This window comes from Nicotiana tabacum, chromosome 14 (assembly GCF_000715075.1).
Source record: "Nicotiana tabacum cultivar K326 chromosome 14, ASM71507v2, whole genome shotgun sequence".
Lineage (NCBI taxonomy): Eukaryota > Viridiplantae > Streptophyta > Magnoliopsida > Solanales > Solanaceae > Nicotiana > Nicotiana tabacum.
Window position 1 is genome coordinate 88848922 of NC_134093.1, and position 26714 is coordinate 88875635.

The 26714-nt window shown below is 38.2% G+C and overlaps 2 protein-coding genes across 2 annotated transcripts; one reads left to right on the forward strand and one right to left on the reverse strand.

Moving 5' to 3' along the window:
• Nucleotides 1–211: 211 nt before the first annotated feature.
• On the forward strand, nt 212–3211 carry LOC107810968 (uncharacterized). Its single transcript, XM_016635800.2, has 4 exons — nt 212–630; nt 809–837; nt 964–1083; nt 1159–3211. The coding sequence occupies exons 1-4, from the start codon at nt 358–360 to the stop codon at nt 1226–1228; spliced, it is 492 nt and encodes a 163-aa protein (XP_016491286.1). The 5' UTR covers nt 212–357; the 3' UTR covers nt 1229–3211.
• A 6677-nt stretch (nt 3212–9888) lies between these two features.
• LOC107810967 (red chlorophyll catabolite reductase, chloroplastic) lies at nt 9889–13299 on the reverse strand. Its single transcript, XM_016635799.2, has 2 exons — nt 12869–13299; nt 9889–10624 (listed from the first exon to the last, which is right to left on the reverse strand). The coding sequence occupies exons 1-2, from the start codon at nt 13205–13207 to the stop codon at nt 10013–10015; spliced, it is 951 nt and encodes a 316-aa protein (XP_016491285.1). The 5' UTR covers nt 13208–13299; the 3' UTR covers nt 9889–10012.
• Nucleotides 13300–26714: the final 13415 nt, after the last annotated feature.

Genomic DNA, 26714 nt, shown 5'->3' on the forward strand with positions numbered 1-26714 from the left:
ACTCATCAGCCAATAATAAGAACCACAATCCGACGAAATTTGATCTCATTATTATCATCCTCACCCTCTTCACTACTCTCTCTCTCTCTCTCTTCTCTGCAAAAGAAGGTCTGCTCAGTGAGTACTTTAATTTAAGGGAAAGTAAAATTCTGAAATTCTTGTTCAGAGCTTCTGTTATAGAATTGAAGATAGAGAGATTTTTGTGTACGATCGAGGAGGGTCTAAATTTCAAATTCGACATTTAATATTCATACATAATTAGCTGATTCGCATATATAGAATCTACGCTGTTGTTATTGATTAAAGCCTACATGTACATATGGTATATAAGTGAGAGGAATTGATGGGAAGGTATATATGAGGAAGTGCAAGGGAATTGAAGAGGTGACGATTATGGAGGTGTCAGATGTAGATTTGGAAGTGCCGACGACGACGAAAAAGAGGAAGATATCAAGTGATGGAGATGTCAAGCTCATGTCTCCTCCTCTACTTCGCTGCAGAAGTCACTCCGGAGTCGGAGATACGCCGGCCGGAAGTTTGGTTTCTCCGTCGAGTTCGGTTAATTTAAATGATGCTTCTAACTTAGATCACGATTTAGCGTCTTATTGCTTAAGGAATGGATCAAGCGAGGTAACAAAGAGCAATTCCAAATCAATATTACGACGCTTCTGAGTATAACTTACTTAGAATTCAATTTTCTCCTATATGTATATATATGTTCAGACTCAGAATATGTATCATGTTGCATTTAAAAACTGGATATGTTGAATTTATGTGAAATTTGAATTTTGAATTTCCTGTAATGCAGGAGAACAGTGTGATAGCGTCTGCAGAAAGGTAAATAGTGTTATTATTAAATTTGTCTTTTCAATTCAAAATTAAAAAATAAAAATACTTAATTGATTTCAACAGCCTGGTTATTTATACGATTACCAGTATTTATTTAAAACGTACATTTTGCAGTAAAGAGGCGAAATTATCAAGCGAGCGTCAACGAACGCCGGAGAAAATGCCGTCTGAAAAAGAGATTGAAGAGTTTTTTGCAGCTCGCCAGAAAGCTATACTTAAACGATTTAGAAAAAAGTACATTTCCTTCTCTCTTTTGTTTTCTTTCCTTTTATGTTTTTCCTCTCTCGTAATGGCTTTTAATTGGTAAAGGTACAACTTCGACTTTGAGAAAGAGGAGCCATTGGAAGGTCGCTACGAATGGGTCCGAATAGGAAGTTGAAGATTGAATTCGCAAGACTGACCACAACAGTATCAATTGCTGCTGCTTCATTTATTTTTGCTGGTACTACACCAATACCTTGTTTAGGTGTTCGTGCTTTTCTTTCCTAATAAATAATAATTATTCTTTTGCCCTTTTAAATTGAGGGCTAGGAGTTTGGAGATGTAGAGTTAATAGTGGATTAACAATGCAGGCACCTTTCATCCAACTTTCTTCGTCTTGAATTCTTATATTATTAAGTACTAGTGTTACAACAAATACAACAATATATTCAGTATTATTCCACACCGTAAGATCTAGGGAGGATAGTGTGTACGCAGACCTTACCCTACCTTGTGAGGATAGAGACGTTTCCAAAAGTATAAGCACCACATTAATGAAAATATAGACAAGAAGGGACAATACCAAAAGGCCATATAAAAGCAGTATAAAAATAACAAGATAGTAAGGTGATCAACAATAAAAGAAAATAACAGTTAGTAATAAAAATCTTTTACTAACAGAAAGCGAGACTGTATGCCAATACTACTGTTATGAACACCCTAGACTACCTACTTTACTACCCTAATCATCGACCTCCATACCTTCCTATCAATGGTCATGTCCTCGGTCAACTGAAGTTGCGCCATATCTTGCCTAATCACCTCTCCCCACCTTTTCTTTGGCGTACCTCTACCACTCTATAGGCCCTCCAATGTCAACCTCTCACACCTCTTCACCGGTACATCTGTGCTCCTCCTCCTCACATGACCAAAACACCTAAGTCGCGCTTCTAGCATCTTGTCCTCGTTAAGTACTAGTATTAATTTACTAACTTTCTCCCATAAATTTTTTATTTAGTTTGCATCACTCCTCCATTCTTAATTAATTTCCATCATTTAAAGTTTTATGTGAGATGTTTAGATATTCCAGTAAAATATCAAAAATTTGAGTTTCACCAATTGCTTCCTATCCTTTGCTAACTAGAAATAAATGTTTCTCATCAAGAAGTGAGAGCAGAGACGGAACCAAAATTAATAGTTTATGGATTTTAAATTTTATGCTTAGCTTTTTCAAGATAAAATACGTATTTAGTGAATTAGAAATATGAGAGAGAAGTGAAAGTGAGAGTGACAGCAACAGTAAACAAACAATATATAGAAACAGCGCCAACAGAGCTTGCCGTATAAGTTACGGACACCTATTCAAAGAACGGGACGCCCCCATGTGGATATGAGTTTTCTGGTCCCTTCACCTATACTCATTTTCATCACAAAGTAAAATATGTACTTACTCAATTGCCAATTGGGAATTATTATTACCACATTTATCATATCTTTTCTATTTTTCCCTACCCAAAATCGCATTGGGTAGGATCCGTTAAGAAAGAAGCGTAACATTAGGATTTTTTTTAATTCTTTAAGGCACAAATTCGAATTCTCGAATTAAGGGTGAGGGAACTCTATCCATCTCACTACAAGATAATATATATCATATTTCCTCATTGCATTATCTTTTTATTTCCTTCTAGCAATTTGGGTTTCATTACTTTCAAAGGTTGTTTTATGTACGAAAGCAAATTGGCGATGCAATTTTCTTGCCCTATTGGAAAGGACTAAGGACACATGAATGAGGTATAGTGCCCGAATTGTAAAATTAGAATGGAGACAGTAAAAATTATATCAATTACAGCCAAATCGCTTCAGTTTTTATTTATTTTTTTCATTTTTCTGGATGCGTCATTGTGTATTTAGAAGCATGAAACGTTGTTTTTTTTTTTCTTTTTTGCATTTGGAGGCGCCGGATGTGATTAGCTTAGTAATGACAACTTATTTATCGAATAAATAGGAATTACTAGAAAAGTGAAGATTAGCAAGCTGAGAGATCATACTACTAAAAATTAATCTCTGTAATCTGTGAGTTGGGATTCCAAGAAAGCTTTGCAATTAATAAAAAGCAATGTAACAGTATGCTTGTCTTCGAGCAATCAAACTATACTTTATATAGACACAATCTTTTTAAATAATTCTCCTAATTCATCACACCAAAAATACTTAAAATAGACAAAGCACAAAAACGTAATATCTTCACCTCAAGATTTGACTTACAAATACCACGCATTATTCACAACTCACTCACTTATTCTAACATAGAGGTCATTGACATTACCTTTCCTTCATGAATCAAGTGCCCTCACACAACAAAAGAGAGTAGTTCCACACAATAAAATTTAAGAACACTTAGGAACTCAAGTTAGAAAGAATTCGCTCACTCTCAGAAATAACATTCATATGCCACAAAAGATGCACCATAGGCTTGCCCGTAGTGTACTATTCTACTAATTGAGCTCATTCAGTCTAGGATCAAGTAGGACTTTATTTGGTTGTAATGTAGGTTGCGGGACGGGTAGGATACATTTACATATAAGAGTGACTACACCTCCCTAAGCACTTTAATACATATACTTTAACATTCAAACCCCATATTTATGTCAAACCAAACTCCACCTTCACATCAATGTATATTACCTCATACTTCTTTAAGTATAATTACATCAAAAGTTACCACTTATCAAGGAATATTTTTTTTTCACAGCAATACAATAATTTTTTTCCTTTTCTTTCTTTTTCAATTCAAGTGGCTCTTACTTTTTCAAAATAATGCACCTTTCTCCTTATTTCATTAGTTCCACTCAAAATCCAAACCATCCACCCCACACTTTAACTTTTACACAGTTTATAATAAATCAAGTGCTCATGAGAGGTTAGAAGGTTCAAATAGATGGTTAATTCAAATAAATGGGTAAGGCTTGTAATGTGGTTGCCAAAGAAACAAGATTACAGGCTCAATAGGTTAACTACGATACATAACAATTAGGCGGGTAAAATATATATATGGCTCAACAAAGAAATGCATATATCACTGTCAAGACTGAACAAAACTACTATTTCGCTTTGCAAACACACGGGGCAAGTTCTAGACATCAAATGCAATGCACAGAATAACACCCAAACCTCACACACACATGGCAGATAACTCACTCAGGATTGGATTCATCAAGACACTCTAGTCAAAGCAGTTAAGCAAATTTAAAATCATACAATTTAAGGTATTTATACAAGAGTCAAGAACTGAGCCTAAGCGTCACAACCAAAGTACTCACTATTCTCAAGGCACAACAAAAGAAAGAGATATTTCTTCAATTCAAAACACAACACAATAGCTCTTATTCCTAAAAAAATAAAACTAGCTACACCCGGTTCAAACAAAACCCTTGGAAAAGAACCGCGACATAAAGAAAAACAAGGGGAAATTACTACACTACCTACAAAAAAAATCTTTTTATCTTTTTTCTTTCGACTTAAATCCCTCAAGAAAAATATCTAATAGATCCATCGTCGGGAAAGGTCCAATCTTTTATATTTTTGTAAAAATAAAAAAAAAATTATTCAATTAAACTAACACAACTAAAATAGCATGGAAAGTCACCTAAACAATCTCCTCTCCCCACACTTAAAATTATGCATTGTCCCCAATGCACACCCATACATACAAGAGGGTAAAAGAAACTCCCTGAAAGGTCAAAGGCCGACGCACTAGCAGCTCATGGGGTACTCAGACTTCTCCCAGGCCTGGTCCTTCGTATGGGTACCTCACACTTAGTTCCAACTATCTGGTTTGCTGTTGTATTCTTCCAATGGCTTTGCATTCTATGCTCCTAAAAAATTAAAAATCGACACTACAAAAATAATATTATAATAAAAAAATAAATAAAAAATAAAATTAAAAAAAATTAAATTAAATTAAAAAAATAAAGCTGGGTTGCCTCCCAACATGCGCTTGATTTAACGTCACGACACGACGAAAACTAATTTTTGTCTCCACCTCGAGCTTATGAATTGAACCCCCAATTTGGCTTCAAGTTTTCGGTTATGCTCCAAGGGTGGTAGAATAAATATAATTGGCCCAAGCAACCATTGTACTATTCTACACTTCTTGGCTTTTAGATGAGGTATGTAGTCCTGTCTTTCTGGCAAGAAAAATTCCAGAATGTAGACACCTTGTTCCTCATTCCTTGACTCCTCAATCGGCTTGGATGACTCTATTTCCATATCGTTATCCAAGCACAATGTGGAAAAATATTTGGAGTGAGGCCAAATGCGCACAAACACATGAGCTTCAAGACTTTCAACTTCCTCAACATCAATGATACTAGAGTCAACAAAATTTATATCCTCAAAGTCCTTGGCTGACTCTAGTCTCACTTCTTCAACATCAACATCCTCAAATTGTAGTTGGCTAGTTGGTTGATGTTCTACTCTGACCTCCTCATTAGCACCTCAAATTCACGTTCCTCTTGACTACTATCCACAAAATTGCCTTGCTGAGTATTAAAAGCTTCAACTAGTTGACTCACTTGTGCCTCCAGGTTGCGAATAGTAGCAACTCACCTTTGTATGTGCAATTGTTTCTTATTATTTTGTTCCACAAGGCACCTTATCATCTCCTTGATCTCTTTCATGTCGTCATCCCTGGGTTCTTTGTTCCTATTAACTTCACAAGAAAAAGAAGAACCGTCAAAGTAAGGGGTTGGGGGAAGATAAGAAATATAAGCACAACCATGAAAGTGACCATTTTGACCACTACACATATCACATACATTCCACACATAAGATTGGGTTGGTGCACATAACTCGCTCTCGGAAATATTTTAAAAATTTTGCCATGGGTGATTTTCTCCACAATATGCATAAGGAGGATTAAAAGTAGAATTACCAACATCAAAACTCTCATAATTCTAAGATGCCATATTTTTTTAAAAAAAAGAAGTAAGAAGTAAAACAAAAATAAAAAAAATTCAAATACAGAAAATAAAAATAAAAGTTCAAACTTGAAACTTAGCAATATGTACACCTACAGCTACACTGTTAGTTTTCCGACAACGGCGCCAAAATTTGATCACACCCAACTCTAGTCCTAAAAAGAATAAGCAGTCGCTGTAAATATAATCCGGTCTAAGAGTCCGGAATCGAATCCCACAGAGAACTAAGGTTTCGCCATAATTGTTCAATATCGCTAAGAAGACAAGCTCGAATAAATTTCTAAGTTATAAAGATTAAGATTCTTATATCTAACTAATTAACTAAGAAACTAAAGCAGTAAATTAACAACTAAAGATACCAAGGGTTGGAGATTAAATTTAGGATGTCTAGAGTTATGATTTCCCCAAATGTTGGAATCTTTCCCGCTATGTTCCCTATAATTTCGCCTATGTATTCTCTACTGATCGTAAGCACTTTAGGTGTCGTAATTCTCTCTCGAGCAACTACAATAATTTACTAGATATATTCTCTCGAACTACGCTAGTTGGCTTTATCTAACCACTCATTATGACCACGTCAAGGCTTTGTTATTTCTAAACCTACCTTTAAACCTGATGTATTGATTTCTCACATACGTTAGGAGTGACGTTGTTCAACAACCACCTAAATATATATATCCTTTCTCAAGCAACACATAATAAATAGGCACAGTCAATCGACGGCCATTCAATCAACTAAAATAAGTACGTAGTTGAACAAATAGACAAATTCAAAGGTTAAATTATATTAAAGCATAACAAGAATTCATCCTCCAAGAGGTTCCATCAAAACCCTAGATAACAAATTAGTTACTCATAATAGTATGTAAACCCTATAATACTAAAAGTCATAACCAATAATGAAAAGTAGAAAGAAGAAGGAAAAAATTCATGGTTGAATCTTCCTCCTTGCTTCTCGCGTATTCTTGCCTCCTTAGGTCGAATCCCCAGTCTCCTTAGGTCTAAATTATGTCGAAAGTATATCAAAAAGTCCTCAAAATACCGTTTTTCATATCAAAAGTATGTCAAAGGTATGTCAAAGGTCCTCAAAATACTGTTTTCATGTATATATACCAAGTAGGGTCGGTCCCAAACAATTATACCTTCTCCTACGCGAAAAAGGACACTTTTCTAGGTCAGGACGTCCGCGGCCGCGGATTTTACCTAGTGTTCTGCCTCACATCCGCGGCTGCGGATTCGACCACATTTTTGACCCTGTTCTGTTTGGAATTTAGAAAAATATAAAACATAAAAGTTGTAGTCCTTTTAATTAGCTTTCCAACCATATATTGTGGGGCCCAAATGGAATTTTTAGCGAAAAGTTATGTGTATTTTACTAGACAGTGCGCAATATGCCTACTCGATTCTTCGTTCGTTCTTAACTATCATCAATTGATCCCCGAACAGGATCCCAGCTTAATTCCTTGGGCTTTTACTCAGACTTCAAAGCTCCAAATCACTTGAATTCATTTCCTAACATCTATATAGCTCGGAATCACTCCTACAAGACATAAAACACATAATTAGTGCAAAACACTAGCGATTAAAGCTCAAACTCAATTAAAGTGCAGTAAATTAGAGTGTAATAAGCGACTAAAATACGTAATTATAGCCTATCATCACAGTATTAATAAACTGTTTAATTAAATTCTTGAGGATTAATCACCCAAAAAAGAGCAATTGGCTGCTTTTTGAGTTACACTATTTAATAAACTTTTGGCCGTCTAATATTAAAGAGCTCAACTTTTGTAGCCATCAAGTTAAGATGAACTACAACATGAGGTAATTTTTTGGTATTCTAAAAATTGTATTTCCTCTGTGCAATTTACTTGTTCGTGTTTGACTTGGCACACTCTTTAAAGAGCAATTAACAAAATGATAATTTTACTATATTATCCATAATTATAATATGTTGTGCAATGTATTGAAAATTATTAGTACTAGTACTAAATAATAAGAGTAAAATAAGTATAAATATAAAGTATTTCTTGGTTTTTCAAACTGGACCTGTAAAAGTGATCATTTATTTTTAGTATATTATTCCCTCCGGTTAACAATAAGTGATTTTTTGGTTCTTTTTTTGTGGTCCAAAATAAGTGATTTTTTCAAATTTCAAGAATGAATTAATTATTTTTTTCCTACATTGCCCTTGGAGTAAATAGTGCTAGAGTATGTGTTATGAATATTTATGTGAAGAGATAGTAAAGGTTAATATAGTAAATTTCATTGGTAATTAATATTAAAAGATGAATTTCTTAATCTGTGTGAAGATAACCCAAAAATCACTTATTGTGGGATGGGATCGGTGAACAAACAAAAATGGACAAAGGGAGTAATAAATAACCTGCTATATTTAGCAAAAATATTGTTAACGAAAAAGAATAGTGGTTGCCATCATTTACTAAGCATTCTTCTTGGATCTGGTGAATATTGGTAGACCTTTCTTGTTTAGGGTACTGTCCTACTTCTACTTTGAGTAGCTGAGAATGAATTTTCTATTCCTTAGGTATTCCTAAATAGGTGTATTAATTAAAGCCTGAGACTCGTTATTAATGAACCTCTCTGGATATGTGCCCCTTAATTCAGTTACTTATTAAAAAAGCTTAAGCTATAGTAGTATTTATTATGAGTAGTATTACTAACTTCTTCATACCAAAAATGGGAATGAAATGCTGCTGCTTTTGGGTGCTATCAATTGGCGTATCTGATTCATTAATTGGCTTCTCCAAATAATTTAACTGTCACAACTTTTCTATTTTGTTGATTTCTTAGCCGGTGTTCTCTATTTTTATTGGGAATCCGAATTGGCACCGAAAAATTTCACATTGGAGGTAAAATGTCCCTAACAAAAATAATTTCATACACAGGGCTCGAACCCGTAATCTGTTATTAAGAATGAAAAAGTATTTACCACTCCACAACCCGTTACCACCCTTGTTAACTATACTATTCAATCCGAACTTAGAAATGTTTATGCTTTCTGATTCTGAAACTGAAGTAGTTTTTCTTTTTTGTGCCTAAATCCTGAATTTTATCCAATTGGGAAACTGTTTATTATATCAGGATTTAACGTATCGTTGCCTTTCTTCTTTCTTGAATACTTTGATTGACTTACATGATTTCCTCAAGGTTATGTATGAAGAGAAAACACCACCTTCTACTAAATTATTCGGTTTTTCCATTAATAAATCTCAAGTTATTTCATAGATATCCTCCAAATCATTTGGTATCAAATAACTATAGAATTCATCTTTTCTGTGCTAAGCAACAAGAAAATCACTAATTTCCTTGAGTTTAATAAGTTTAATCTCACATAAAAGGAAATAAATGACCATCTAAGAAACAAAGCATTTTTGGAACTGGCAAAGTTGCAAGAACATTTTGGGCTATACATGGAACAAGTGTCCCATCACTGGGCTGAGTTTTAGCCCACATATTTTAACCTAATGAGTACTACATTTGCACAAAAAACAAATGTCTCAAGGTAAAACCCATCTTTCTTGAAATAATAGATAAAATATTCCTTCTTTTTTCGAATAGGTTGAAGAAAGAAAAAGATTTATGTGCTGACATTTCCGGAAGTCATATGTCATTTCCATAGATACAAAGCATGAACCAGCGAAGAGCCAAACAGAGGAAGACAACTTACTATAATTACACTCATATGCATTCAATTAATGCATTGCAGTTTAAACTACTATTAAAAAGAATAATACAATTATCACATTCAGATATTCTTAATCAAGACAACGGCTGCAGAAGTAAGACTCAACCGTTGGAAGAGCATCATCAATACACAGCATGAAAAACAATCTAGGGAGGAGCAGAAGAATGCAACTTTTATAATTACTCCCAATTTGCCTTTTCTAATAGTTGAAGAATTAACAAGATTACATACAATAATTACCTTTCAGTATTAATCAACAGCTGCATAATTAAGAGATTCAAGCATTGTAGATTTCCCTTAGTACTCCTAAAACCTTGTTTGCTACTTCTTGACCAAAAAGCCTAGGGAAGCTTGATTCAAGATCTATCTCAATAGTCTTATTCTTAATTATTTTATCCCTCTTTGCCAAAGCTGTACTTTCATCCTCTGTCAATTTTTTCTCAGCACAAGCACAAAGATCCAACCATGTCTCCAACATTACCTTAGCAACAGGACTTATGTGATCCTTAATAATCTCATCGATTCGAACAGCCTGAGAAGCTTCGGTTTCTATAGAAACCAAGATAGCTGATGGAGAGACAAGAGCTCGAATATATAGAGACGACGAGAAATAAGGCTTCACCTCTGGTAGCTTCTCGAGAAGTTGTCTCTGATTGCCTAATTGCGTTTCCTCGTAAAATGTCTTAAGGTAATCAGGATATTGGACGAGGTCCTTTCGTGGAGGTAGATCAAGAATGAGGATGAGAGATGTTGGACTGCTGCGGATGACTTCGATTAAGAAGTTTGGTGCATCAGTTGAAGGTCTCAAATAGGCGGAGAGGCTTGTAATATTCAAGGCTCCACCCGTGGGCAAGTTGCAGTGAACCCAACTACCGAGTATGAAATCAACCTGTCACACATTAGAAAGGCAAAATGTTGACTTTGCATGTATTCTTGATGCTAGTAAAAAGCGACAACATTCATGGAGCTTTAATGCTTTGGATAATTTCGCCTTCACTTTTTTTAACCGCACACTCCTCTGAAGCGCATTGCTTGCCAGAAGCAATAACCCCTCGCTTCGAATCGCTTCAAGCGACGAAGCAATAGCTTTTAAAAAACACATCAAGCAATGAAGCGACAAAGCGATAGCTTTTAATAAACATCGGATGCAAGAATGACAAGAACTGCTTTATTAGACGACTTCTCAACTTATGTAAAAGTTCAAATCATTTACTGCGTGTTCCCAAAAGTATCTTATATTAAACACGTGCTAGAAACAAAATATCAAATCACAAAGAGAAAGAAGACCTAATGAAGAACTGTAGAGCAGTCAACGAAACTATTGAGTAAACTGGTAAATAACGGAATAAGAACTTATGAGTAGACACCAGATCAAAATTCAGGAATGAATAAGCATAGGAAGATCAGATTGTGGTCAAATTTACTTCCTTAAGCCTTAAGTGGAACTAACTTGATGCTCTTTAAGACTTCCTGTTTACATTCTCCACCTGCTCTTGTAGTCCTGATGTATAACATCAACAAGAATATATATCAAGAAAAAGCAACTCTACACCAGCCCATGAAAGCTACAAACTATGCACATGGATAATTCTAAAAACAAGTCCAGCGAGGACAGCGTCCACACCAAGTATAACCATATTGATTATATCGATTTTGAATGCTAATAGCCCATTAAAGTACAAATTGTAGAGTTAGAAGGATATTTTTTCATCTCCAAACATAGGGGCATGTCCAATATAAATTGAACCTTGAAGAACTCTTAAACTGTTCCTATTTACTGGTAAACAGAGAATTGCTCGAATTCACCTTATCACAGAGGACAACGCAAAATTCGACAAATTTAACAAACACCTTATGTAACTTTAATTATAGAGGAAGAACCAATCATGTTCAGGTAGACAAAATCCATACTTATGTTCAATATGATCCTCGTATATAGACAAAGGCGTGGAGATAACAAAACTATATTTGCTGCTCTTCTTAAACTTGCACTTGGCTTTTGAATTTGTGTTCTTACTCCTAAACGACTGAAATTAAATTAGCATAATGAATAAGAAAGCTCACACTTACATAAGCACAATTTGGCATGGTTTTAAATCCTCTGAATTAAGCCAAACCAACTAAAGTTAGAAGATTAGAGTTCTATACTTATACAAGAATGAGATTTATCGATCATTATCGTAATATATCTCAAATGCATAACATCATGCGGAAAATATAACAAAGCAAAGAGGTCCAGAAGATTCTCTTTTTTCTTTGTTATCTTCGCGATGTAAATTTAACAGTGAAAGAGAGGAGGATTTGTTCTCACATAGGAGCCGTGCTACATTCTACTGGAAGCAACATCATGATCAAGGGAAATGCTGAGAAGAACAATTTATTCGATCAAGTCTCAACCATCCTCCAAAAAGAACAGGACCAATTCTGTGGATGCTGTTCAAGTCCATTTTGCTTATTGTCCTTCCAAGATATCCTCAACAACATTTATAAGTATAATTAAATCTATACTAAATCCACACTTAGTCTTTACAAAAGGAATAGTGAATGTAATATTCCATCTCCTTCCATTTTACATGGCATTCTTTCCTTTCTGTTTAAAAATGAAGGTCACTTTTCTATATTTGAAAATTCTTTCTTTAAACTGTGCGTTTGATCCTTAATGACATGCTCTTATAGCCATAAAAAAATATCATGGCACAGGGCCTAAGTTAACGGAGGCGGAGTCAGGGTTCAGAATTCTAGTTTTTTAAGCTACTCTGTTCTAAATTAATAATTTGTATATAATTCAATGAATTTCTTAAGACAATACATGGTTGGGACCAAATTTACCGGCCGAGCCCACAACCGAAAGGCTAGCTCCGCTACCGTAAGTTTGAGTTTGGGTTACGGGTTCAGCCGCACAGAGCTTTGAACCAAACCTTGTATTTGTGTTAAGAAATCCATTGAATATATTCAAATTATTAATTTAGAATACACTCAGCCATGTCTAAAACCAAAAATTCTAAGTTATTTTGTCTTAAACTGGGTACTCAACCAAAAACACGGCAAGATAAACTGTGGTTTTTAATAAAGTAGTATTCACATATGTTTCAGTTAACTTAACGACACCACTTTATAGGCAATTTAGGGGTACCTGGGAAGAGGAGTGGCCAGATCTGACATAGAGAGAAGCATGGGCAGTAGCAGTCTGATTCTCAAAGTACTGAACATTACAAGGCAGATTACAAGGAAGAAGAGATGTTCCAAGCCGATTCTCCACAGTCGATACAAGTTCCACCATTAACTCCCTATGTGGGACAGACACATAAGGAAATTCCTTGAATTTTGACTGATTTTCATTCTGCTGTTCCATGTATTTTGAGGATGAACAAGAGAAACGTTTTCTCACGAAAACAGAGCGAGAAGAAGAAGGGAGTAATGGTAGTGTGTGACTTGAAGTGAATAATTGGATAGAGCATATAGAAATAGCCATAGCAAAACTGCCATATTGTTCACAGCTTTTTCTTTTGTTCAAATAAAAATGAGGAACGTGACGTGTGGGACTTTTGTTCTGTCCTCAAGTCCCATTCCACTTGGGAATTACTTGTATGCACTCCCAACGTATTTATGGTATCATTTGTTTGCAATTAATCAAGATTTTAATCTTAAATATTCAGATTTTGTATATTTATTTTTAAAGTTTGATAGCATGTTTGGCCAAGTTTTTTTTTTTGCCAAAAGTAAGGTGTTTTTTTTTGGCCAAAAGTACTTTTGGCCAAAAATTGAGATGTTTGACCAAGCTTTTAGAAGGAAAAAAAGTGTTTTTGAGAAGAAGTAGAAACAGATTTTGAGAAGTAGAAAAATGTAGTTTCTCTCCGAAAGTACTTTTCTGAGAATCACTTTTGATAAAAATACACTTAGAAGTAGTTTTCAAAAACTTGGTCAAACACTAATTGTTGCTCAAAAGTGCTTTTCAAATTAATTAGCCAAACACAAACTGATTCTCACCGAAAGTATTTTTTTGAAAAGCACTTTTCAAAATAAACATATTTTAGAAATTTGGCCAAACAGGATATGAAGCTTGATCATTTAGATCTTGGTCATTAAGTTTTTTTTTTTTAACTTTACAACCGCTTATTGAGTCTGAATAGGTATGTAAGATTAAGATATATAATAAAGACTTAATTTCATTAAGATGTTATCATCTACATTCATTATTAATTGTTGTCATCGCCTATCATTATCAACTACCACCATGCCACCCACCATCACCATACTCAACCACCACCACCATTATTCTCAACCATAACCGCCACCATTATCGACAACCACCACCTACCATCCCCACTACCCCCACCACCATCATTCTGAACCACAACCACATACACATCCACCTCAACTACCACAACTAACCATCCCATCACCATCAACAACCATAGCCGGTAGCCCGGCATTGCCCTCCATTATAAACTATCACTATCTTCCTCAATCACAACCACAACCACCATCACCACCCACCATTATTAGTTATTATTACCCACCACCACCATCATCAATCATAGTCGCTATTACTACCAATTAGGGGTGGCAAAAGGGCGGGTCAGATCGGATATGGGACGAGTCAAAACGGGTAATGAAAAAATAGATATTATCCGACCCGATCCATATTTAATACAGATAAAAATTGGTTAATCGGCGGATAATATGAGTAACCATATTATCCATGACTTTTTGAATATGATCACTTTTGGGAGATTCCTAGTCTCACAAACTTGAGGAACCCCCAATTTGAGGCTTTACAAAGGTAAAAGTTAAACTTATTAGTTATCCATTGGTTATCAATTTTTTAAATGGATAATATGGTTCTTTATCCATATTTGACCCGTTTTTAAAAAGTTCATTATCCAACCCATTTTTAGTAGATAATATGGGTGGTTAACTGTTTTCTTTTAACCATTTTGCCACCCCTATTCCAAACTAGTGTTGGTCACAACAACTACCACCATCAACCACCGCCTCTAGTCGGCATTCACGAGCACTACCGTTAGCCATTACTATCACTAACTACCATATTTTAAGAAATATATATTTTACTAAAAGAATATTAGATTAATTATTATTTTATTTGAATTTTATGTTTATTAGTTTTCAAATAAAGATAAGTTTTATATATTTATATGTTAAAAAACAAACAATCTTAATCATTTGTTATTCAGATCTTAATACACATCTTAATATTCAGGTGTGTATTCAGATCAGATGTTTTAATATTAATGCACATCTTGATATTCAGATGTGTATTCAGATTCAGCCGTATTAATCTTAATGTTTGATAATAATATTTCGTGTCGATTAAAGTATTAATATGAAATGATGAATTACTTTAGTTTATAACTTATTAAAACTAAATTATTTGTTTGATATAAGCACTGAGTATGAATATTTATTTTCCTATCGATTGTTCACTCGGTCCTATTTTAACTGTCGCTTTAACTCAAAGAAATTGTCTCGAAATAATTGTCACATTACGAATTCAAGATTAAATTTGTTAATTATTTCTAACTATACACTTAATATTTTATCACGCTCAACTATGCCTTATAAAAAGGACTAAGCGATCGTTGCAAATATAATCCGATTTACAAGTCCGGAGTCGAATCCCACAGAGAACTAAGGCTTAGCTACAGTTGTTCAATATCGCTAAGAAACACAAGTCCAAACAATTTCCTAATTATAAAGATTATAATATTTATTTTTATCTAATTAAATAACAAATACTAGAAAGCAGTAAAACTATCAATTAACAAGGATAAGGATTGAAGACAAGATTAAGGAGGTCTAGAGTTATGATTTTCCCAATTGTCGGAATCCTTCCCGCTACGTCTTCTATAATTTCGCCTAAATATTCTCTACCTATCATGAGCGCTCTGAGTGTCGTAATTCTCTCCCGAGTAACTACCACAATTTACTAGACATATTCTCCTGAATTACGATAGCTGGCATTAAGTACGGCTCACTCGGATCGCACCAAAATTTTATTATCCCTAATCCCACCTTTAAACCCACTGTATTCATCCCTCATATACGTTAGGAGTGATGTTATTAAACAACTACCTAAATATGCACTCTCTCCCGAGTAATACACACTAAATAGGCATAGTTGATTGAGAGCTCTTCAACCAACCACAATATAAACGTAGTTGAACAAATAGAGAAAAAGCTACAGTAAATATATATTAACGTAACAGGAAAATCATCCTCCAATAGGTTCCATCAAAATCCTAGATAACAAATTAGCTATTCATAATAGTATGCATAACTACAATACTAGAATTTATAACCAATAATGGAAATAGGAAGAAGGAAGTGAAAAACTAGTAGATTAATTCTCCACATTGCTCCTAGTGTGTTCTTGCCTCCTTAGGTTGAATCTCCGATATAATGTCGGTCTCCCCCTCAAAATGGTGTTTAATGACTATTTATATGTGTAGAAAAAAGGCCTAGACGAAATAACCAAGTCCAAAATCAAAAAGGAGACAAAATAAGCCTAAAACCCAAAACACGCGTCGCCTCACGACAGACCGCGCCTAGCCTGCTCTGCCGCGCACTCCACCTTGCGGTATGCTGTGCGACACAACCACTATAGCGAGCTTCAAAGCTCGCGTCGCATACTGCTTCTTCGATTCAGTTTGCTATTTTTGTTTACCTGAAAAACGGATAGAGTTAAATTTGTACGTAGTTCTAAGGATATGTGGTATAGATTAATATAAATCGTAAGGATAAATAGAAATATCAAATACGGATTGCAAAGAATACAAAATAAGCTTGGTTGGAAAGAAGATGATTTTTAGGACTAAGCAAGATGAATCAATTTATGAAGCTTAAAAGAATAACTCTTCAATATAGGAGTATATAGTGCTTAAGTTACAATGTAAGCAAAGAAATCCCCTTTATAGAAACGTAGCCATCTTCTTTATAGTGGAGGATCCTACTTTTAGATATAATTAAAAATATACAGTGGGAGACCCATGATAAATCAACTTTTCCATAATTCCTGCCAGGATTCTGTCCTCTAGTGGGATTACAACGGCTCTTGTCTGTGAGCTCGATATTTCCTCGAGTTTTCAGTCTTGACTCGAGCTCTCGATCTTGACTCGAGCTCGATTCTGACTCAGGTCCCTGTATTGATTCGGGGTCAGTGTTGGTCGGTCTCTGAATCATAAGCTCGATAACTTTACTTTGCATCATAGTTCGATTTGGATTCGAGCTCGATAATAACATTGAGCTCGACGTTGATCGGTCCTTCGGGCTCGAAGCTTGGTGACCTGACTTCGGATCTCAACCTGATACTATGAAGACGCTTCTCCGATCCAATGTATTACCTTTTAAACCAATTCGTACGAAGGACTAACTGGTCTTTATCGTATACAGATAGTTCTCTCATTTCTTGAGAAAGATGTAGCGAGAAACGAAATGATTTCACAACGGCTCGATCAGATATAAGCTGACTTTCACATTGGACTCGATTATGACGCACGTGATAGCTGTCCCGTCGGTTTAGTTTTTCAAGGCATTTAATGCATGTCAGACGGTGGTCGGCCACCGCTGATATTGAACCGCCATTGCTTTAATCTATAAATAGCCCTTCCTTTTACCATTTATCACTTTTACATCTTCAATCTTCCAAATTTTCCAAATTCTTTTTCGTACCCTCTGAGTTTATTCACAAATTTGTGATTCCTCTCTGCAAAAGTCCTTATTCAAAACTACCAAATCTTTGTCACTTTCTTCTATTCTCAACCTTTAAATTCGAAAATGGCGAAAATATCACAAACCATTCCTCAGAAAGAGAAAGCTTCATCTTCACAGTCTGCTGCCAACAAAACACCAGTAGAGCCACGGCCTGAGGAGTGCGTTCCTGGGGCGTGTATTCTTACATCTGATTTTAAGGTCGATAAAGGCTCGTCGGTTCCCGGCTGATGTGATCCAGTATCGAGGTACATGTGTTCGATAACCGAGAGGCACCTCAAACAACTAAAGAAAGATTACAATTGGGAGAACAAAGAAATAATAATCCCTTCTTCTGACGAAGATATCACCACTTACGTGAAAGGGATTTTAAGTGTGTATACTTACCCTTTCACGTTAGGTCCCCTCGACTCTGTTATTGTTGACTTCTGTCGTCAATACCAAATAACCCTAGGCCAGGTCCATCCTTCTTTTTGGTGGATCGTTATTTTGATCCAATACTTTGTGAATAAAATCGAGGGGATGCCGTTCACCCTCGACCATCTCATCCGTTTGTACCGTCCTCGCCTTTTTCGAGGAGAGTTAATAAAACTTCAGCGTCGAGCTACCAAGGCTATGTTCTCGAGCATAGACAAGGACAGGGATCGAGGCTGGATGGGCAGGTTCGTTCGAGTAAGGACTTCGGACTTGATTCCGACTGAAAAGATGCCTTCCCCGAGGAGTGGAACATGAAGCATAAGTGTAATTCCGTTGTTATTTCCTTCTATGTTGCCCTTTCATTTCTTTTCTCACCAATATCCCTCTTTTTGTGATGCAACGGTTCCCTGGATGCCCGGCGCAGTTCCCGATCTCAAGAACTGGGTACGAGATCTGGCTTCGACCTCCACATACGCCGAGCGCTCATGGCGTGATTTGTCAAAGGGCCGATGGGAGGCCAAAAATCATGGTAAGCCCTTTTCTCGTATTTTTGGAAGTTCGAACGTGATGCCTTCCATATACTTCAATAAATTTTTCCGTATGTAGGTGTGGGAAAAGATGAAGTTTTGAGGCCCTCGTCCATCGAGGAAGAGGCTTCGGCATCTGTTCCAAAACCGGTGAAGGATAATAAGAGGAAAAGGGCCTTCATTCCCGAAGATCCAAAATCGAAGAAGAGGACAGCTCGTAAGCCAAAGAAGAATACCATTCCTTTGACCGTAGAATCAGTTCTACGTCTAAGAGATGAAGACTAAGAAGAAAAAGAAGACGACGGGTCTGCGCTGATGTCCCGATTGAAGAAAAGCACCGATGCCCCAAAGGCGGCTGAATCGACGGTGATTCATAAGGCTCTGCCCCGAACCGAGGAGATATCGGAGGAAGGTTCAGGCAAATTCCCCGAGTCATTAGAGATCAAGGATGCTTCCTACAAAAGTCAACAAACGGTGGGTACATTGGAAGGGGTCGGTCCTGAAGCTCTCCAAACTGAGGAGAACGCCCCAAGCGAGTCGCCTGGGGTAATAGTAATTGGAGATTCGCCCACTCTCCCTGCCTTTTTCGAAGGGGCTATTCGGGAAACCCAAGCTTTGGGAGCCCTCGAGATGAGTCGGTCTCATAAAGGGGAGGACCATTTCCGTGATCTGTTTACCGGGGTCGAGGACGCTGCTGGACCTACTGATGTGTCGGGCCTTCTCTGTGAAGTGCAAATAGCTCTGAATCGGGTAAGCTCTTAACTGTCTTTGTTGATATTATTTTTCATGTTTTGCTATTCTTTCCTAACTTTTTTTCTTCCTTCTTCGCAGGCCGTGGCGGTTCATCGAGAAGCATGTTCTCGGTCTCGAGCCGAGCTGCATCGGTTCAAGACCGATCATCAACGGGTCACGGAGGACAGGAACTCCCTTAAACTCCTCTTAGGGAAAAGGGGAGAGGAAATAAAAGATCTTCGAGCTAAGTTGGCCAAGGCTCACCAAGATCAGACCGATTTGTCTGAGCAGGTAATGATACTTTTAAAAGCCTATGGGCTCGATACCGGAACGATGGCTAATTGTTCGGTCTCACAGCTGCAACAGAAAATTAAGATGATCGGGAAACTTCGTGAGGAGGTTGATGTGATAAAAGCGGAGTCCTTGAAGTGGAAAGAAGGTATGGACCACTTTGCTGTAGAGAAAGAGGCTGCTCTAGCCCAATTGTCATCAGCCGAAAACCAGCTTCAAAGTCTGAAGGAGAAAAGCTCGGTTCAAGTAAGAAGAATAGAGGATCTCGAGGCTCGGTTGGCCTCTAAACTCGCTAAGGCCGAATCCGACGCCGAAAAGGCAATGGCCGATGCAGATGCATTCGTGGCTGTTTATCGGGCCAATGCTGAAGCTGCTCAGGTACAAGTAAGAGAGGCAGTCGAGACCGCTAATACTCGAGCACATTGGGTTGCTGAGCTTGCTAAGTTCCGATCTCGGAAGGAGACCCTCTATGAGATCCACGCTCGAGGTTTCGACCTCACTGAAGAGATAAAAAGGGCTAAGGAGCTCGAAGCTGATGCTGAAGCCTTGGCTTCTGATGATGATGATGATGATGATGATGGGAGCAAGAGCGGGTCCGAGAGCGGGGAGGAGCCTGATGGAGAAGAGACCACCCCCGGGGATAACCAAGAAACTTAGTCCCTTAGTTTCTATTTCGGATGTTGCAAGCAATCCTGTAAATATATACAAATATCTTTTCTTTTCCTATCTTGCCTCTGTTATATTTTCTGTCTTGTGAAGATTTCGTTTTATTCATGCCTTATGAATGTTTTCATAAGGCTTTAGGCAATTTGATCGAATTTGAACTTTGTAGCCTTTATATCCGAGTGAGCATTTTTGAACTCGAAGTGATGTAGCCCGTAGGCTTAGTGATTTCGAACTTGAAGTACTGTAGCCCGTAGGCTTAGTAGTCGAGTGAGTGATTTCGAACTCGAAGTAATGTAGCTCGCAGGGTTAATAGTCAAGTGAGTGATTTTGAACTCGAAGTAATGTAGCATGTAGGCTTAGCAGTCGAGTGAGTGATTTTGAACTCGAAGCAATGTAGCCCGTAATATAGCTCGTAGGCTTAATAGTCGAGTGAGTGATTTCGAACTCGAAGCAATGTAGCCCGTAATATAGCCCGTAGGCTTAATAGTCGAGTGAGTGATTTCGAACTCGAAGCAATGTAGCCCGTAATATAGCCCGTAGGCTTAATAGTCGAGTGAGTGATTTCGAACTCGAAGTAATGTAGCCCGTAGGCTTGATAGTCGAGTGAGTGATTTTGAACTCTAACTAATGTGGCCCATAGGCTTAATAGTCGAGTGAGTGATTTAGAACTCGAAGTAATGTAGCCCGTAGGCTTAATAATCGAGTGAGTGATTTCGAACTCGAAGTAATGTGGCACGCAGGCTTAATAGTCGAGTGAGTGATTTCGAACTCGAAGTAATGTAGCCCGTAGGCTTAATAGTCGAGTGAGTGATTTTGAACTCGAAGTAATGTAGCCCTTAGGCTTATAGTCGAGTGAGTGATTTCGAACTCAAAGTAATGTAGCCCGTAGGCTTAATAGTCGAGTGAGTGATTTCGAACTAGAAGTAATGTAGCCCGTAGGCTTAGCAGTCGAGTGATTGATTCCGAACTTGAAGCAATGTAGCCCGTAGGCTTAATAATCGAGTGAGTGATTTCGAACTCAAAGTAATGTGACCCGTAGGCTTAACAGTCGAGTGTGTGATTTCGAACTCGAAGTAATATAGCCCGTAGGCTTAATAGTCGAGTGAGTGATTTCGAACTCGAAGTAATGTAGCCCGTAGGCTTAATAGTCGAGTGAGTGATTTTGAACTCGAAATAATGTGGCCCATAGGCTTAATAGTTGAGCGAGTGTTGCTCGAACTCGTTGATTTTCCTTTTGCATAATAAATCTCGAAATAGGAGAATCTTTCTTGGATATAAGATATCGGTAAAGAAGAAATTTTTCTTTGTAAGTCATTATATATGTGTCCGTGTTTCGTGTCAGGGCTCGGGCCAACTACATGAGCATGGTTCGTTTTGACCATTTGGCTCTTATAATTTTCCTATCGGAACCCTGTTGTTATGAAGTAACTTTCTTGCATCGAACTTGATATATTTGAGGGCTAATGCCCCCCAGTATTCGAGGTCGATTGTAAATAGGCCTCGGATACTGTCGAATTATTTCTAAGTTAGCACGATCAATTGTTGCCTCATTAAAAACCTTGCCAAAAAATCCATTTTGGATAAAACCGGTCTAAGGAAAAAAGAGTGCAACGCGTGCTTTCAGACCTAGGGCTTTGTATTGAAGGATCCATCCTAGCTCCTGATCGGACTCCTACAGGGGTTAGTTTCGAAATATAAACGAATATGGGAGGGCCGTACCTTAGCAGTAGTATCGTTTTAGGTGTGACACATTCCAATTGCTTGATAGTTGTTTTCCGTTTATAATACCTAGCTTGTAGGACCCTTTTCCGACGTTTTTGAGAACCTGATACGGTCCTTCCCAGTTTGGATCTAGTTTTCCTTCGTTTGGATTTCGGGTACTGAGGGTGACTGTCCTTAGCATAAGTCCCCGAGTTTAAAATGGCGAAGCTTGGTTCTTCGATTATAGTATCTTTCGATTCGCTGCTTTTGGGCGGCCAATTGGACGAGAGCAACTTCTCATTTTTCATCTGATAATTCGAGGCTAGTGTTCATGGCCTCGTTATTTGACTCTTCTATTGTATATCGAAACCTGGCACTAGGTTCCCCGACTGGAATCAAGGCTTCGGAGCCATATACTAAGGAGAACAGGGTTGCCCCCGTACTAGATTTTGATGTTGTTCGATATGCCCAAAGAACTTCGGGTAGGATTTCTCTCCATTTTCCCTTAGCGTCGTTCAACCTTTTCTTTAGGTTTTGAATGATAGTTTTGTTCATTGATTCGGCTGATCCGTTCCCACTGGGGTGATACGGTGTTGATAATATCCTTTTTATTTTGTGGTCTTCGAGGAATTTCGTCACATTGCTGCCGACAAACTGTTTCCCATTGTCACACACTATTTCGGCGGGTATCCTGAATCGACATACGATATGATCCTAGATAATATCTATAACCTCTTTCTCTCTTACTTTTACGAACGCCTGTGCTTCAACCCATTTAGATAAATAGTCAGTCATAAACAAAATGAATTAGCTTTACTTAGGGCCGATGGCAGAGGGCCGACAATATCCATTCCCCATTTCATGAATGGCCATGGGGATAGGACTGAGTGAAGTTTCTCTCCGGGCTGATGGATCATTGGTGCAAACCTTTGACATTTTTCACATTTTCGAACAAACTCCTTTGCATCTTTGTCTATATCGATCCAATAATATCCTGCCCTGATTATTTTTTGGACTAATGAATCGGCACCAGAGTGATTTCCACAAGTGCCCTTGTGCACCTCATGTAGGACGTAGTCGGTGTCTCCTGAACCTAAGCATACTACCAATGGTCCATCGAATGTCCTTCGGTATAACGTTCCATCTGCAGTTAATGTGAATCGAGCAGCTTTGGTTCATAGGGCCCTTGAATTTTTAGGGTCCGATGGGAGCTTTCCATTCTTTAAGTATTCAATATACTTATTCCTCCAATCCTAGGTTAAGCTTGTAGAATTTATCTCGGCATGACCTTCTTCGATCACGGATCTCGAGAGTTGAACGACAATCCCCGAGCTTATCTCTCCTTCCTCGACCGATGATCCCAAATTTGCAAGTGCATCGACCTCACTGTTTTGTTCTCGTGGAACATGTTATAAAGTCTATTCTTTGAAATGGTGCAAAGTGACTTGCAGTTTGTCCAAATACCTTTGCATTCTATCTTCTCGAACTTCGAAGGTTTTGTTTACTTGATTTACCAGCAGCAAAGAGTCACACTTGGCTTTAATGACTTCTGCTCCCAAGGTTTTAGCTAGCTCGATACTTGCAATCATGGCCTCATATTCGGCCTCGTTATTAGTCAACCTAGTAGTTTTGATAGATTGCCTAATAGTGTTACCCGTGGGTGGCTTTAAAATGATGCCTAGACCGGACCCCTTCACGTTCGAAGCCCCGTCCATAAAAAGGGTCCATACCCCCGATGACGTACCCGATTTCAATAAGAGTTCTTTTTTAACTTCGGGTACGAGGGTCGGCATGAAATCGGCCATAAAGTCCGCTAAAATTTGAGACTTGATGGCCGTGCGGGGTTGATATTCGATATCGTACCCATTGAGTTCGACGGCCCATTTGTCCAATCGACCTGATAGTTCGGGCTTGTGCAAAATATTACGGAGTGGGTAAGTGGTCAATACGCATATGTGGTGACATTGAAAGTACGTTCTTAACTTTCTAGAGGCGCTTATCAGTGCAAGTGTCAATTTCTCTATGTGTGGATATCTAGTTTCTGCTTCTCCTAAGGTTCGACTTACATAATAAATGAGAAATTGCGTACCTTGCTCTTCTCGAACTAGGACTCCACTTACCGCGATTTCTGATACTGCCAAGCACAAGCAAAGTTTTTCGTCTGTTTTTGGAGTATGAAGCAGTGGTGGGCTCGATAAATATCGTTTTAATTCCTCTAATGCCTGTTGGAATTCCGGGGTCCAAGCGAAATCGTTCTTCTTTTTGAGTAGAGAGAAAAATTTGTGACTTCGATCTGACGACCTTGAAATGAATTGGCCTAAGGCAGCAATCCATCCCGTTAGCCTCTGTATGGCTTTTACGCTGTCAACGATGGCGATGTCTTCGATGGCCTTGATTTTATCGGGGTTAATCTCGACCCCCCGATTTGATACAATGAAGCCAAGGAACTTGCCCGAACCGACCCCGTAAGCACATTTCTCGGGGTTGAGCTTCATGTTGTATTTCCTTAAAATCTCGAATGTTTCCTGCAAATGAGCTAAATGGTCCTCTGCGTGCAGGGACTTAACTAGCATGTCATCAATATAAACTTCCATTGATTTACCTATTTGTTCCTCGAACATTTTATTTACTAGGTGTTGGTAAGTAGCTCCTACATTTTTAGCCCGAAGGGCATCACATTATAACAATATGTTCCATACTTGGTGACAAATGAAGTCTTTTCATGGTCTTCCGGGTTCATTTGGATTTGATTATACCCGGAATAGGCATCGAGAAAAGTAAGGATCTCGTGGTCGGCCGTGGCATAGATCATGCGATCGATGTTACGTAGTGGAAAAGAATCTTTGGGGCATGCCCTGTTTAAATCCTTGTAATCTACACACATTCTGAGTTTGTTCCCTTTTTTAGGGACTACAACTACATTGGCTAACCAATCAGGATATTTCATCTCCCGAATGGACCCTATTCTGAGAAGTTTAGTTACCTCGTCCTTTATGAATGCGTGCTTTACCTCGGATTGGGGCCTTCTCTTTTGCTTTATCGGTTTGAGCCTAGGGTCCAAGCTTAGTCGATGCGTCGTTATATCCAATGGGATCCCTGTTATATCTAAATGGGACCAAGCAAAACAATCCATGTTATCGATAAGAAATTGAATAAGCCTTTTCCTGAGTTCGGGGGTTAATCCCGTTCCCAGGTATACCTTTCATTCGGGCAAATGCTCGATTAGTATGACTTGCTCCAACTCTTCAATCGTTGATTGGGTAGTGTCGGAATTATCGGGAAGCACGAAGGATCGAGGGATCCTTTGATCATCATCTTCATCGATCTTCTGATTTTCTTGTTGGGTTAAAGCTGATGTCTGTGATTTCTATTTGGCATCTTGTTCCTCTTTTGAGCCCGATCCTTCTATTGGTGAAGGCGAGGATATCAGATTCGCTTCCTCGACGGAAAACATTTCTCTTACGACCGGTTGTTCTTCGTACACTATTTTGACTCCCCTTGATGTTGGGAATTTAAGAACCCGGTGTAGGGTCGAAGGTATAACTCTCATGTGGTGGATCCATGGCCTTCCAAAAAGGGCGTTATACCTCATATTGCCTTCGATTACGTGGAACTTCATTTCCTAGATGGTCCCCGCCATGTTTATCGGTAGAATTATCTCACCTTTGGTGGTTTCACATGCCATATTGAATCCATTTAGAACCAGGGTTGCGGGTACGACCTAGTCTTGTAGACCGAGCTGTTCTACAACCTTCGATCTAATGATGTTGGCCGAGCTACCTAGATCAATTAACACACGCTTAACTTTAGTTTTATTCATAAATACGGATATTACCAGTGCATCATTATGAGGTTGTATGACTCCTTTTGCATCTTCATCATTGAAGGACAAAGTTCCTATGGGTGCGTAATCCTGAGTTCGAGATCAATTTTCTCTCACAATCGATGTCTTAGTGTGTTTAAGCACCGACCCTTGAGGGGTATCGACGTCGCCGATGACCATGTGGATGACGTGCTGTGGTTCTTCTTTTTCATTTTGTTTGCCGAAATCCCTGCTTTTGAAATGGTTCTTCGCCCTATCGCTTAGAAATTCTCGAAGGTGCCCTTTATTGAATAACCAGGCTACCTCCTCTCTTAGTTTCCTCAAATCTTCCGTTCTGTGGCCATGGGTGCCATGATATTCGCACATTTGATTGGGATTCCTATAGGCAGGATCGGTCTGCATGGGTCGAGCCCATTTAGTGTGTTTGATGCATTCAATAGATGACACGATGGTGGATGCTTCAATGATGAAGTTATACTCCGATAACCGAGGCGCTTCCTTAGATCTGGTAGGCCTGTCGAACCCACTTATGTTCATCAACCCCCGAGACCCTTGACCTCGATCACTTCTTTTATTGCTTTGTCCGGGGTTATGTCTCGATTTATTGATTATGTGGTTTCCATTATACGGTCGGTATCGATCCCTGATCGGACCTTGTTCTCTATTGATACCTCTTCGAGCAGCGAGTTCAGACCCCAACTGATCATCTTCAACTCTAATATTTTATTGGTACCGATTGTGCACGTCGGCCCAAGTGATAGCCGGGTACTCGATCAGGTTATGCTTCAACCGCCGTGAAGCCATCGAACTTCGTTCGTTCAAACCTTGAGTGAAAGCCTGAACAACCCAATCGTCTGTGACTGGGGGTAGATCCATTCGTTCTATTTAAAAATGAGACATGAACTCCCTTAGCATCTCGTTATCCTTTTGTCTTACCTTAAATAGGTCCGACTTCCTGGTCTCTACTTTTATGGCCCCGGCGTGTGCTTTTACGAAGGAATCCACAAGCATAGCAAAAGAATCGATAGAATTAGATGGCAAATTATGGTACCATATCATTGCTCCCTTTGACAGGGTTTCACCGAATTTCTTCA